Source organism: Nerophis lumbriciformis, linkage group LG19, assembly GCF_033978685.3.
Source record: "Nerophis lumbriciformis linkage group LG19, RoL_Nlum_v2.1, whole genome shotgun sequence".
NCBI lineage: Eukaryota > Metazoa > Chordata > Actinopteri > Syngnathiformes > Syngnathidae > Nerophis > Nerophis lumbriciformis.
The window spans coordinates 2,320,632-2,336,696 of NC_084566.2; the positions used below are offsets into that span (position 1 = coordinate 2,320,632).

General features: G+C 41.6%; 1 protein-coding gene across 1 annotated transcript in view; it reads left to right on the forward strand.

Annotated features, from left to right (window-relative positions):
* klhl24a (kelch-like family member 24a) overlaps positions 1–16,065 on the forward strand; it is a 49,692-nt gene that overhangs the window by 17,706 nt on the left and 15,921 nt on the right. Inside the window, exon 5 of the mRNA XM_061979721.2 lies at positions 8,123–8,241. Coding sequence (XP_061835705.1) covers positions 8,123–8,241 — 119 coding nt within the window. The remainder of the gene's footprint in view (positions 1–8,122; positions 8,242–16,065) is intronic.

Here is a 16,065-nt window from a genome sequence, read left to right on the forward strand (position 1 = left end):
GTAAGTTTATTGTAGATCATAAATCATGCATCTTACCTGGACAGTAGATGGCTGAGGATATAATCCGACAAGTTGGGACACTTTGACCGCCATGTAGGACCTGGAACTTGCGAGGATGACACAAAAAGCGCTTGTTCCTCCCACTCCGTTTCTTCGTGAGGATAATGAGACATCTTTCAGCTAAATGGAAATGTATAAACATCCCATCAGTCGGCATCCTAATGACAGCAGATCCTGTACAGTTAGTGTTGTTTTATTATGTTTGTTGGCTTTCATAAAGTCTGCAGTGAGCAGAAATCAGTGATGAAGGAGAAAAAAAATAAAAAGCAAACATTGTGATGCGTTTTTAAAATTAATGGGCCGCGTATGCTTAAAATGGTCAAAAAACTTAAATATTAAATGTTATTATAAATGTGCCCCTTACTACATTACATAAAACCCTAATGGAGATGTTTTGATGTTTTTTTAGGGGCTTTACTGTCAGAGTTTGTAGGTGACGAACCCCAAGATGCAGAGAAGGCGGAAGGCATTGTACGAGAAAACATGATTTAATTATACACTAAGGCAAAACAACAAACGAAAGGGTAACAAAAGGCGCGCACAAGGCGGAGAACAAACTTGGCTATGAACTAAAATAGCACAGAGGCTAACAGTGGACAAGAAACCAAAAACACTTACTGTGACACAAAGGAACTAGGACAGAGCTACAACGACAAGTCTTAAGAACAACGACACGACAGGTAGGAACGACAATGATCCAGCAATGACTGGAGGAGAAGGCAGGTTTAAATAGTAGCTGGCTGATTGACACCAGGTGTGGCCAGGTGCCAATCAGCCACAGCTGAGGGGAAGCAGCACTCAGGGAGACACTCAGGAAATGAAGACAAAATAAAAGCGCTGACAGGAAACTAAGACAAACACAGAGAAAAAACTAAAACAGTCAAACTGTCAGGGACAAGCCTGACAGTAGCCCCCCTTCCTATAACGGATACCAGACGTTCTAGAACCCCCCCCCCCCCCCAAAAAAGTCCAAAGTCACGGGAGGGTGGAGGGAGGACAAGGAGGTGGGCCACCAGGCCAAGTGTCCCCGCAACCAGCGGGGAAGAGTTAGGTGGCGACGGCGAGTTGAACGCCGCCGCAATTGGCGAGGCGGCTCGACCGCCGGCATGGGAGGACCCACCGGAGACGATGGTGGCGCCCTCTGCTGGCCCACCGGAGAAGATGGTGGCGCCCTCTGCTGGCCCACCGGAGAAAATGGCGGTGGCGCCCTCTGCTGGCCCACCGGGGAGGATGGCGGTGGCGCCTTCTGCTGGCCCACCGGAGTGCATGGTGGCGGCGTCTGTTGGCTCACCGGAGAGGAGGATGGTGGCGCCCTCTGCTGCTGGCCCCACCGGAGAAGAGGATGGTGGCGCCCTCTGCTGCTGGCCCACCGGAGAAGAGGATGGTGGCGCCCTCTGCTGCTGGCCCACCGGAGAAGAGGATGGTGGCGCCCTCTGCTGCTGGCCCACCGGAGAAGAGGATGGTGGCGCCCTCTGCTGCTGGCCCACCGGAGAAGAGGATGGTGGCGCCGTCTGCTGCTGGCCCACCGGAGAAGAGGATGGTGGCGCCGTCTGCTGCTGGCCCACCGGAGAGGAGGATGGTGGCGCCGTCTGCTGCTGGCCCACCGGAGAGGAGGATGGTGGCGCCGTCTGCTGCTGGCCCACCGGAGAGGAGGATGGTGGCGCCGTCTGCTGCTGGCCCACCGGAGAGGAGGATGGTGGCGCCGTCTGCTGCTGGCCCACCGGAGAGGAGGATGGTGGCGCCGTCTGCTGCTGGCCCACCGGAGAGGAGGATGGTGGCGCCGTCGGTTGTAGACCCACCGGAGTGCATGGTGGCGTCTGCCGGCCCACCGGACTGCATGGTGGCGTCTGCCGGCCCACCGGACTGCATGGTGGCGTCTGCCGGACCACCGGACTGCATGGTGGCGTCTGCCGGACCACCGGACTGCATGGTGGCGTCTGCCGGACCACCGGACTGCATGGTGGCGTCTGCCGGCCCACCGGACTGCATGGTGGCGTCTGCCGGCCCACCGGACTGCATGGTGGCGTCTGCCGGCCCACCGGACTGCATGGTGGCGTCTGCCGGCCCACCGGACTGCATGGTGGCGTCTGCCGGCCCACCGGACTGCATGGTGGCGTCTGCCGGCCCACCGGAGTGAATGGTGGCGCCGTAGGTTGCAGACCCACCGGAGATGATGGCGCCGTCTCTTGCAGACCCACTGGGGCGAGAAGTAGCTGTGCCTCCCCAGCTGCACTGCTACTCATAGCCCCTCCCCCAAGGGACGGATCCCAGACGTCCCCAGATAGGACCACAGACGACAGGGGTGGGAGGGAGAGGGCTTGAAAAGCGGCCGAACTTTTCTTCAGATTAGCCATTAAGTCCAAAACTTTGTTAAGCCTCTCCGCCATGGACATCTCTGCGAGATTCGAATTTGGCTGGATCATTATGTCAGAGTTTGTAGGTGACGAACCCCAAGATGCAGAGAAGGCGGAAGGCATTGTACGAGAAAACATGATTTAATTATACACTAAGGCAAAACAACAAACGAAAGGGTAACAAAAGGCGCGCACAAGGCGGAGAACAAACTTGGCTATGAACTAAAATAGCACAGAGGCTAACTGTGGACAAGAAACCAAAAACACTTACTGTGACACGAAGGAACTAGGACATGAGCAGAGTGAAACCAAAAGTAGACAGAGCTACAACGACAAGTCTTAAGAACAACGACACGACAGGTAGGAACGACAATGATCCAGCAATGACTGGAGGAGAAGGCAGGTTTAAATAGTAGCTGGCTGATTGACACCAGGTGTGGCCAGGTGCCAATCAGCCACAGCTGAGGGGAAGCAGCACTCAGGGAGACACTCAGGAAATGAAGACAAAATAAAAGCGCTGACAGGAAACTAAGACAAACACAGAGAAAAAACTAAAACAGTCAAACTGTCAGGGACAAGCCTGACATTTACAGGCTCCATTGCAAGCAGACTTTTGATCAAATGTATTTAATATTTAGAATGCATTAAAAAAATCCATTTATAGTCATGGATTTCATAATGATTGTGAACGATCGGCAAAATTCCCCAAAAAGTGCAGTTCCCCTTTATTTGCAATTGTGGGACATTTGCTTTGACGTTGTCTCCAAAGAGGGTGTGGGCGAGAAGTCGGTCACAGGAGTGGTGGAACATCGACTATTTTGGTGAATCAATCAATCAATCAATGTTTATTTATATAGCCCTAAATCACAAGTGTCTCAAAGGGCTGCACAAGCCACAACGACATCCTCGGTACAAAGCCCACATAAGGGCAAGGAAAAACTCACCCCAGTGGGACGTCGATGTGAATGACTATGAGAAACCTTGGAGAGGACCGCATATGTGGGTAACCCCCCCCCCTCTAGGGGAGACCGAAAGCAATGGATGTCGAGTGGGTCTGACATAATATTGTGAGAGTCCAGTCCATAGTGGATCCAACATAATAGTAAGAGTCCAGTCCATAGTGGGGCCAGCAGGACACCATCCCGAGCGGAGACGGGTCAGCAGCGCAGAGATGTTCCCAGCCGATGCACAGGCGAGCGGTCCACCCCGGGTCCCGACTCTGGACAGCCAGCACTTCATCCATGGCCACCGGACCTGTGCCCCCCCCCCTCCACAAGGAAAAGGGGAGCAGAGGAGAAAAGAAAAGAAACGGCAGATCAACTGGTCTAACAGGGGGGCTATTTAAAGGCTACAGTATACAAATGAGTTTTAAGATGGGACTTAAATGCTTCTACTGAGGTAGCATCTCTAATTGTTACCGGGAGGGCATTCCATAGTACTGGAGCCCGAATAGAAAACGCTCTATAGCCCGCAGACATTTTTTGGGCTCTGGGAATCACTAATAAGCCGGAGTTCTTTGAACGCAGATTTCTTGCCGGGACATATGGTACAATGCAATCGACAAGATAGGACGGAGCTAGACCGTGTAGTATTTTATACGTAAGTAGTAAAACCTTAAAGTCACATCTTAAGTGCACAGGAAGCCAGTGCAGGTGAGCCAGTATAGGCGTAATATGATCAAACTTTCTTGTTCTTGTCAAAAGTCTAGCAGCCGCATTTTGTACCAATTGTAGTCTTTTAATGCTAGACATAGGGAGACCCGAAAATAATACGTTACAGTAATCGAGACGAGACGTATCGAACGCATGAATAATAATCTCAGCGTCGCTAGTGGATAAAATAGAACGAATTTTAGCAATATTACGGAGATGAAAGAAGACCGTTTTAGTAACACTCTTAATGTGTGACTCAAAGGAGAGAGTTGGGTCGAAAATAATACCCAGATTCTTTACTGATTCGCCTTGTGTAATTGTTTGGTTGTCAAATGTTAAGGCGGTATTATTAAATAAATGTCGGTGTTTAGCAGGACCGATAATCAGCATTTCCGTTTTCTTGGCGTTGAGTTGCAAGAAGTTAGTGGACATCCATTGTTTAATTTCATTAAGACACGCCTCCAGCTGACTACAATCCGGCGTGTTGGTCAGCTTTAGGGGCATGTAGAATTGGGTGTCATCAGCATAACAATGAAAGCTAACACCGTATTTACGTATGATGTCGCCTAGCGGCAGCATGTAAATACTAAAGAGTGTAGGGCCAAGAACCGAACCCTGAGGGACTCCGCACGTTACCTTAACATAGTCCGAGGTCACATTATTATGGGAGACGCATTGCATCCTGTCAGTAAGATAAGAGTTAAACCACGACAAAGCTAAGTCTGACATACCAATACGTGTTTTGATACGCTCTAATAAAATATTATGATCGACGGTATCGAAAGCAGCGCTAAGATCAAGAAGCAGCAACATAGATGACGCATCAGAATCCATCGTTAGCAGTAGATCATTAGTCATTTTTGCGAGGGCTGTCTCCGTAGAGTGATTTGCCCTGAAACCGGATTGAAAAGGTTCACAGAGATTGTTAGACACTAAGTGTTCATTTAGCTGCTGTGCGACAATTTTTTCGAGGATTTTCGAAATAAAGGGAAGGTGGGACACCGGTCGGTAGTTTACCATGAGGTCAGGATCAAGGTTAGGTCTTTTGAGCAGAGGATGAATAACCGCTTTCTTGAATGCTAGGGGAACAGTGCCATAGGAAAGTGCTAAGTTTATAATATTTAGCACTGATGGACCTAATAATACAAAAAGCTCCTTGATAAGTTTCCCAGGAAGTGGGTCAAGTAAACATGTTGTTTGTTTTATCCCACTTACACGCCGTAATAGTTCCTCTAATGTTATTTCATCAAAAAGAGAGAGACTATTTTGTATTGCAGTAACCGTCGTAGATACAATTGTATCTGTGTTAATAGAACCCAGTTGTAGCTGGGATGCGTTTCTTTAATCTCCTTTCTAATGAGTTCAATTTTCTTATTAAAGAAATTCATAAAGTCATCTGCCGAGTGGGTGGAGCTATTGGGAGGAGTCTCTTGTTGGGTTAGCGATGCTACTGTACTAAACAAAAATGTAGGGTCGTTTTTGTTGAGGCGGATGAGATTTGAGTAATATTTAGCTTTAGCTAAGGTAAGCATGCGCTTATACGATATTAAACTATCACTCTATGCTTGATGGAAAACCTCAAGCTTGGTCGCGTGCCATTTGCGTTCCAACTTTCTACATGATAATTTATGAGCTCTGGTTTCTTCTGTAAACCATGGGGTGTGCCTTTTAGGGGCCCTTTTTTGTTTTAGCGGTGCTATACTATCAATGGTTTTGCGCAGGGCATTGTCAAAGTTGTTAGTTAGGTTATCAATAGAGCCGACATAATTTGGGAATGGTGCCATTACCGAAGGCAGTAGGTCAGCAAGAGTCATCGTTGTGGCAGCATTAATGTTGCGGCTGCTATAGCAGTTATTATTATTATTAGTTTGTTGACAATGAGTCAGAACTTCGAATTTTATAAGGTAATGATCGGACATTACTTTAGTATACGGGAGTACCATAACTTTGGAAGTGGTGACACCCCTGACCAGCACTAGATCTATCGTATTACCGTTGCGATGCGTAGGTTCATTTATTATTTGTGTAAGACCACAGCTATCAATTATAGTCTGGAGCGCCACGCACTGAGGGTCCGATGGGGTATTCATATGGATATTAAAGTCCCCCATTATGATTATATTGTCTGCGTGCGTCACTAGATCAGCAACGAACTCTGAGAATTCATTGATAAAGTCCGAGTAGGGCCCTGGGGGGCGGTAGATAACAGCCATATCGAGAGGCAGCGGTGCGACAGACCTCATAGTAAGCACCTCAAACGATTTGTATTTATTATTTAGGTTAGGGGTAAGGTTAAAGTTTTCATTGTATATTAGTGCGACCCCCCCCACCCCTTTTAAGGGGACGGGCAATATGCGCATTCGTATAGTTAGGAGGAGATGCCTCATTTAGCGCAAAAAAATCGTCTGGTTTGAGCCAGGTTTCGCTAAGACCAATGACGTTAAGATTGTTGTCTCTAATGACCTCATTAACTAATAACGTTTTGGGAGACAATGATCTTATGTTTAAAAAGCCCATATTATAAGTATTGGGCTGTTTTGACGAGTTTTTGTTTAAATTATCCGTAGTAGCAATATTAATAATGTTGCGTTTATTATACGTAGTGCACTTTAAATAGTTTCGACCATATCTAGGAATTGATACGACGGGAATTTTCAGATTGTTTGCTTGATGCTGCGATCGACTGAATGCATCATGATTTGCCACCTCAGTAGAATGCATATCTACCCCGGACACATTCACAACAGAAAACACATTATGTGAGTTGTGTGTTATTCTAAGAAAATTGCTATGCGTACAGGAATTATCCAGCCTGGTGCTGGCTAGTGAAGAATTATGACGACCTATTTCGGATTTAAAAAAATCCGAATGACAATGTTCACATTGACATGAGAAGTTCCGATACAGGACACATATGGACAAAAACATCTGAATTGAGCTGTTGTGTGAACAAGTTACATTTTTATAATATTGTTCCTTGAGAAGATATACTATAACATATGTCAAAAGGAATAATTTGCTAAGACTAGTAACATTGAAAGAAATGGTGTGCATCATAAATATTGTCGTCACACAAGTGGCAGTGCTTCCTGTTTGGTGTTGCCTGAGGCTCCTCTTAATGTGAACTGAATTAATCAAGTTTTTAATGAAAACAGGCACCATGTCTGCAGGTTATCGTGATTTTTTTTAAGATTACAAGGCTGCCTTTGAGGTCCACTGTCTTGTGACTTTTCTGTATATTGTTGAAATTTAGAAAGCAAAGTAAACTGTGTAGCTCTGATGACAAAGTCGATATATATAAGCATGCTGTCACTTATGACGAATAGTGTCATAAAAACAACCCCTTAGTCATGTCAAACAGGCTATTAGTTGTAACATTTATTATATTATATTTTTAAGGAGGATATGTGTGTGTGTGTGTATATACATACATTATATATATATATTTATAAATTAGAATTTGTTGGAGAACTAATGTCCTTTGCAGTAAACATTTTGTCTTTGGTCTTCTTTTGTCAGAATTACACATTTCTGGGGGGAAATAGCCCTGTTAAGCAAAGCACACATGTCCACTGCAAAGGACGCTGGTTGTCAGGTGGTTAAAGCCACCAAACAGCAAATCCGTGACACCAACAGAAAAAAATGCCTATCCGGAAGTTTTTTAATGACATTATTCAGCATGTGATGAATTTATGAATGGTTTAAAAATACCACTGTCTGACAAAGAGCTTGTTATTAAATGATTCAAAGTCATTCACTGTTTGAAGTCAGGGAGTGAATATTTTCTAGGATGAGGGGCTTTTTCAAGACTAAAAGGGCACATGTGAGGACTTGTAAAAATATGTCAGGCTTACGAGCTGATTTACGGCCAAATATTGCTTTTCTATAACTTCTTACAGTATTTTTTTTTCTTTTTTAGTCCTCTATTTGACCTTTCTTGGCACTTTTCTAAGAGAAAGAGAATGGTTTGATAAGATACTTCTAAATTGTTTGAGATTAAATACCATATTTTTTAAATGTTGCCAAAGTTGAATGAGATTGTTGTGTGCCGTACAGGCGGTCGCATCAACAGCAGGGACGTGTGGATGTACAACTCCCAACTCAACTTGTGGATCAGAGTGGCTTCTTTAAACAAAGGACGGTGGAGACACAAGATGGGCGTCCTGCTGGGCAAGGTGAGTGACTTTTTTTTAACATGTTTTTGCTGTAAACACAACATATTCTATCCTTTGTGGTTTGAACTTGATGTACTACGAGTGAGTAGTACACAATGGGTCATACTTTAAGATGACTGGACTGTCAAGTGCCTGAGTTTACATTTGCAATAATTGCTCGGAAGTCAATAGAATGCTTTCAGTCTACTTTAAGGTCATTTTAGGTTCTGGTCGACGCCTCCAACCCTCATACAGAAGTACTCCATATACCCCCGTAACCGCCAGACACGCAGGAATTTGGTTTTAAACATACCTTTTTCTTCCTGTGTAACTGACACTAATAATCTAGTAGCAGATAGGAAGTCACTCTAAATTCCAGTCACCTGGGTCAATAGTGTGCTTTTTGCTTATCGGTTATGTTGAACCATAAGGGCAAGTTATCACAAGGCGCACTTTATTTATTGTTTAAAGCCGCACACCAATTCTCTGTTTCCTCCGTCTAAAAGCCCCTAGAGCAGTCCAAAATGCAGCCCTGGGGCCATTTGCGGGCCCACAGCTTGAGTTTTGTTGGCCCACTGCATATTGTCGGAATAGAACCCAACAGTAAAAATGTACGGAAAAATACGTAATGTAGTGAGAAAAGGCTGAACTTGTGATGCTTACAAACTCAAGGGTGTCCAATATACCGGTACTGAAAAGTTGTTGTTTTTTTGTAAAAAAAAAAAAAAAAGAAAAGACTAACACAAAACTCAATATCAGCTTTGCGTTACAGGTGCAAAGTGTATTATTAGTATCACAATTTCAGCTTTTTGTCATTACAATAAAGTGGAACCTCGATTTACGAACCCCTCTTTTTGTGCACTGGTTTGAGCCAGGTTTCGCTAAGACCTGTACATTGGTACACATGTCTCTGTGTACCAATGCTTCATTCATTCATTTGTGTCACGCTGGCAGCCATTTTGTGCTCACTTGTATTAAAGAGATTGACAAAGCAGGCTTCGTACCACAGCAAGTTTTTCATTGTAATGAGACCTGACTTTTCTGGAAAAATATGCCAAAGCAGACTTATATCACAGCAGAGGAGAAGACACTACATCTAATACAGCTGCATTTCTTCCAAGAGCACACCTCTGTCAGCTCATTTCTCTTCTCTCGTCAGTTGCTCATTTGCCGATGACAATGTAAAGTGGAGTTTACTTTTTAAAATATTTGCTATTGTACTAATATAGTTGTTAAAGTTAAGGATTTTTGTGATTTCTGATACATTTGTTAGGGCGGAGCAGCACATACAGGACCGTTTAGCTTGTTGTTGCCTTGATAATAAAGAGATAGTTGATCCATTACGTCCTTGTTATGTTTGTTTGATATACAGTACTGTAAAGCACTTTATATTTTGTTCAAAGTGTACAAACCTTCACTAAAATATGGACTCGTCGAGGCTGGAACACATTATTCATAGTTACATTGTTTGTTATGGAGAACATTGCTTCACTATACAAACTTTTTTATTGACGAACCTAGTTCAAGAACCAATTAATTCATAAATCAACATTTTTACTTTAGATTTTTTTGGTAACACTTTAGTATGGAGAACATCCATCCATCCATTGATTTTTCTACCGCTTGTCCCTTTTGGAGTCGCGGGGGGTACTGGAGCCTATCTCAGCTACATATTCACCATTAATTAGTTGCTTATTAAAGTAACAACAACTTAATTTAGAGTTATTTGGACACTCGGGGAACATATAAGGGTTAGGGTTAGGGTTACTAATAAGCAATAATTCTGAGGTTATTGAGGGAAGACTCTTAGTTAATGGCTTACTGGTTGTATAGTAAGACCATGCAGAATAAGGTATTAATAAGTACTTAATAATGACTAATTAAGAGCCAATATGTTACTAATTTGCATGTTAATAAGCAACTAATTAATGGTGAATATCTGTTCCCCATATTAAAGTGTTACCGATTTTTTTTTTCCTGACTCTATGCGTCAGACCAACAAAACTCCAGTCGCAGACCACAAATGGCCCTCAGGCCACAATTTGCATACCCTTGTAATAACTAGTAATAATACAGTTTGTCATCAATAACACAAAGCTGACACTAAGTTTTGTTTTATATACAGAGTATGTGTGTATGTGTATGTGATATATAGAGTAGGGCTGAAACGACGCGTCGACATAGTCGACGTCATCGGTTACGTAAATACGTCGACGCCGTTTTTGTGCTTCGACGCGTCGCATATTTACGTCACACTACCGTCATGGCGGAGCGCAAAGCAGACGATGCGAGCGGTGCGAGCGAGGGGAAAAAAGCACGCCAAAAGTCGTCAAAAGTGTGGGAGTATTTCAATAAACGGCCTAAGAAGAAACGCTACTTTTACTCCGCTACTTTTATCTACATTCAGCTCGCTACTCGCTACTAATTTTTATCGATCTGTTAATGCACACTTTGTTTGTTTTGGTCTGTCAGACAGACCTTCAAAGTGCCTGCCTTACTGGTGACGTTTCACTCCGTTCCACCAATCAGATGCAGTCACTGGTGACGTTGGACCAATCAAACAGAGCCAGTCGGTCACATGACCTGACTTAAACAAGTTGAAAAACGTATTGGGGTGTTGCCATTTAGTGGTCAATTGTACGGAATATGTACTGTACTGTGCAATCTAATAATAAAAGTTTCAATCAATCAATCAAAAGTGTGAAGGAAAAAAGACTACTTTTTATTTCAACCGTACATCCCGTCAAAAGCCTAAAGACTGACTGCACAGTTCCTGTCTTCACAATAAAAGTGCCGCTCCATCGCGCCGCGCTTTCAAAATAAGAGTCTCCGAAAGCCAGCGCAAACAAGCTAGCAAGCTACGGAGTTTGCCGCCAATTTATTTCTTGTAAAGTGTATAAAAACGAATATGGAAGATGGACAAATAAGATACCAAAAACCAACCACTTTCATGTGGTATTAGACAGAAAGGAGGAACTTTTTTTCTCCTCCATTTGAAAACGTGGACGTTATAAGCAATACTGTCTGTTTACAATCAATGCAAGTCATCAGAATCAGGTAATACACCAACTTATATTCTTGTCTTCATGAAAGAAAGGAATCTATATGTGTTAAACATGCATGTATATTCATTAAAACACCTTTAACATGTAAACAAAAACGGCAAAATAAATAAATATAAATTATATACTGTATATATCAATGTATGTATATATATGTGTATATATATATATATGTGTGTGTGTGTGTATATATATATATGTATATATATATATATATATATATATATATATATATATATATATATATATATGTGTGTGTGTGTGTGTGTGTGTGTGTGTGTATATATATATATATATAATATATATATATGTGTATGTTACTCATCAGTTACTCAGTACTTGAGTAGTTTTTTCACAATATACTTTTTACTTTTACTCAAGTAAATATTTGGGTGACTACTCCTTACTTTTACTTGAGTAATAAATCTCTAAAGTAACAGTACTCTTACTTGAGTACAATTTCTGGCTACTCTACCCACCTCTGCTAATAATGTTGTTGTATGCACAACGGCTATAAACGAACATTTGAAAAGAAAACACCCGACAGCGTTCTTGCCATCACCATCAACTAGTCAATCGTCCGCGTGAGTATACGTTGTCATCATTACACAAAAACATGAATGTGTCATTTGTATCTGCGTTGTAAATTCATAAACTAAAACACTGTTTCGCTCTGAGAGGCGCGTTTGGCGTGCCTGTTCAGTGTTTACAAAGATGCGCTCCTCTTTAACGCTAACGTTAATTAGTTGTGCAAATACCTTTTACAACATTAACAGTTACATATACTATGTACAAACCAACAATTAACTTTCACTTTAATCATACTATCATTGTTGTGTTATTAAGCAAAATAAGCAATACTTTTACTTTTGTTGAAATGTTTACACTGTTACAGAATATTTCGTTTTGCACTTTTTTGTATTGGATGTTTATCTTTATTTTTGCACATTTTAGCAAATAAGCAATTCTTTTACTTTTGAAATGCTTATACTATTGCAGAATATTAAGATTGCACTGGATGTTTACTTTTATATTTGCACATTAAAAAGCAAATAAGCTACTTTTAATTTTGTTAAATGTTAAAAGTTTTAAATGTTTACATTGTTACAGAATATTTTGTCATGTTGTTGTCAATGTTGACTGAGTGGCCATACTTTTTTCTTTTGTAAATAAAAGCCATGCCTTTTGAAAAAACTGGCCTACATTTATTTTTTCATCTTCATTTTAAATAAAAAAAAATAATCGGTAAAAGGAAAAATAATCTATAGATTAATCGAAAAAAATAATCTATAGATTAACCGATTAATCGAAAAAATAATCTATAGATTAATCGATAGAAAAATAATCGTTAGCTGCAGCCTTAATATAGAGTATGTGTGTATGTGTATATGTTAAAAAAAAAAAAGTAGAATTATTTGCAAAGAAAATAAAAGCTAAAAATATCACATGGTCGTATTCAGACCCTTTGCTGTGACTCTCATATTTAACTCACATGTCCATTTTTTCAGATCCTCCTTGAGATGCTGAGTCCAGCTGTGTTTAATTAAACTGATTGAACTTGATTAGGAAAGGCACACACCTGTCTCTACAAGACCTTACAACTCACAGTCCATGTCAGAGCCGTTGAGAATCATGAGGTATATTAGTGCTGTGAATCTTTGGCCACCATTCGAATCTAAGGGTAAAAATTAAATTCAAAATCAATACTTTTTAATAACATTGGGTGCCATATGATTAACTACATTCCTCCATAAAATAAACATCTGTAAAAGCATTTTATTTTACAAAATAAACAAATATAATGGTCCCCGCATACTTTTGACTTCTCAGTATGCAGTCCTTGCTGGACAAAGTCACAAAAAACGCTTATTAAAAACCTAAAATGCATGTGCCAGGCTGTACATTACACCTATTAAGTGTATTTGACTAAATTGCTCTCGTGAATCCAGCTTTACTTGACCAAAAACCCTGTGGAGTGTAGACGTTTGCCACTGGGCCGCACTATTACACACAACAGCAAGGCAACAAAGCTTGGAAGACCAACCTATTAAACCAATATGATATCTGACTTTTCACAAAAATCCAGCCCCAAAGTCCTCTACATGAAACATTTGTTAGGTTGGATTTGCTATACTAGATATTGTTCATAAAGTGGCTCTACCAAGATGCCTTCTGGATTGTTTAACACAATTGTGACATCAATAACTCACACAAATCCAGCTTCCAGCACTGAAAGCCTTTTTGACTGAAGTATTGGTACACGTGGCGCGATGCCTAATCTCTGCTGGCTGTGCTATTTACAGTCTCCCAATACACGGCCAGGTGGACATTCCTGTTTAAGGGCACCAGACGTTCCTTGGATATGTGCCCATCGCTGGTGCCTGCTACTTGCATTGTAGCGAGCCCTTATCATGTACAGTATCTGCTGTTCTGCCTTTGCATAAGTGTGTGATGCAGAACCATTACTATAAGGTGCTATGGTGTTTCAACATAACAACTTGGATACTTGTTATGGTCTCCTACAATGTTTGCACAGCATTTATGGTTGTAAATAACAAGATAATACGGTACACACAAAATTCAATATCATCTGAACTCTAAACAAAATAAACACGTAGCAATTTATTCTGTATGATTTTGGAATGCAACTGTGAGTGACAGGTGACAACCAGCGGCCACAACAAATGAAACAATGTTCGTCAACACTTATTTTTCGAGACGCTTTGAAGAGGACAGGAATTCCAACGATCACCTTTTTGAGCAAAATTGTTTATTGTCGGCCATAACCACACAAAAAACATTAGTATAAACGTCTTTCTAGTAAAACTGGCCATTGTCTGCCGTACAAACCAGACCATAACCAATTATCTGTTACTTGCCATATCAACAGCACCCGCTCGCTCTTTCTCACTTGCGCCAACACACACACAGTCATGGCACTTAGCTACTGATGCGTTTATGGCCACACAAAAAGTGTAAATTCCAGGTGTGTACACTATGACGCCTCAATTTGATGTGTGCTGCCTATTCTACAGTCATTTATTAAGAATGTTATTTTTTAATCGCAAAGTGCTGTTACTAGATTACAGAAATGCTCATAAAAATATATATTCTACAGACAGAAAGTTACAGGAATGTACTATATACCAACATGTGAATGTTTTAAGGGGAACTAAATGTGATTTCTGAAAGGGGTAAACCTTCATTCCAAAACAGGACCCCCACCCAGACATACAATACGAGTACATAGCTCATGAAAAATCTTTTTTTTTGTGGTTATTTTCATTGTAAGTGAGCTAAATCACCTGTATTAGAAAACAATCTCATGGAAATGACTGATGTCACTTGATTATAATAAGACATTTAAAGTACCAGGAGAGTGGAAAACAAGTTAATTAATTGTTTTTTATTGTATTTTTTAAACCATATCCAATTGTTTTTACAATCCGCAAAGTATGTGTAAACACCGTTTAAACATCACAAAATGCCACAAATTCTGTCAGCCATTTTGAATATTCCACTCCGAATACTTTTGGCTATTTTCGGAGAGCGACATCACAGTAGTAACGCTTCTGCACTCTGACCATGTTATCACATCAGTCATACTGGAAATATGCAAACATTTGAAAGCGATCTGATGATATCATTCACAATCCTTTTGTAAGTCAAGAGTGCATATGCTTGGCTTTTTTATGCACTCGAAATTGTGCATAAATAGCTAACAATTAAGTCAACAGATTGATGGTCCTCTATACTCTCTCTAAAAACATCAAGAAACTGCCAACAATATTCCATTTACATGTCGTGACTTGAAATTAACCTAATATGAGTGATATTGTTGTTATAAGCGCCAGCGCAGATGGCCTATTTTAGCGGCGCATTGATAGCATTAAGCTAATACTGGCTTACGCTGCTATTGTTGACACACCATAAGCCGGCGACGCTTCTACTTTGTCTCAGACTGGCTAAAAGTAAATTATAGGTTATAATTCATGCATCAAGTAGACAAATGTGGCCATAGTCCGAGAGACTGGTCGACTTTCACATCCCTGGGAGATGCTTCTTGCAAGAACTTTGTGAGGGTTGCAATTAATTCTTTATGTAAGTGTTTGTTTTATTATGGTTTAAAACGGTTAGTTTGTATGTTTAGCACTTAGCAATGCTGCGGAGGCTAGTGTCACAATAAAGCTGCATCCCCCCAGGAGCAGTCGGCTTCTAAAATGTATTGCTCATCCTCTTTTTATTCGGGCTCAAAAATTTAAGGTTCTGGATCATAACTTTTCTTTCACAAAGTCTGCTTGATTAGCATTGTTGTTGATGGGGAAGGGATCTTTGGTTCCTAGCGCGACGTTAGAGTTAAAGTCCCAACGATTGTCACACACACACTAGGTGTGGTAAAATGTGTCCTCTGCATTTGACCCATCCCCATGTTCACCTCCTGGGAGGTGAGGGGAGCAGTGAGCAGCAGCGTGCACCGTGCTCGGGATTCATTTTGGTGATTTAACCCCCAATTCCAACCCTTGATGCTGAGTGCCAAGCAGGGAGCCAATGGGTCCCATTTTTGTAGTCTTTGGTATGGCTCGGCCAGGGTTTGAACTCACGACCTACCAGTCTCAGGGCGGACACTGTAACCACAAGGCCACTGAGCTGGTTACGCGATCACGTGACTGGCTTCCTCATTAGCTTTCAAAATGGCTCAGGAATCTCAGCGAGATTGATACTATTTTGATCATATCTATTTATTAGCAAGCTTTGGAAGTCTTTGTGTCATAGATCAGATGTA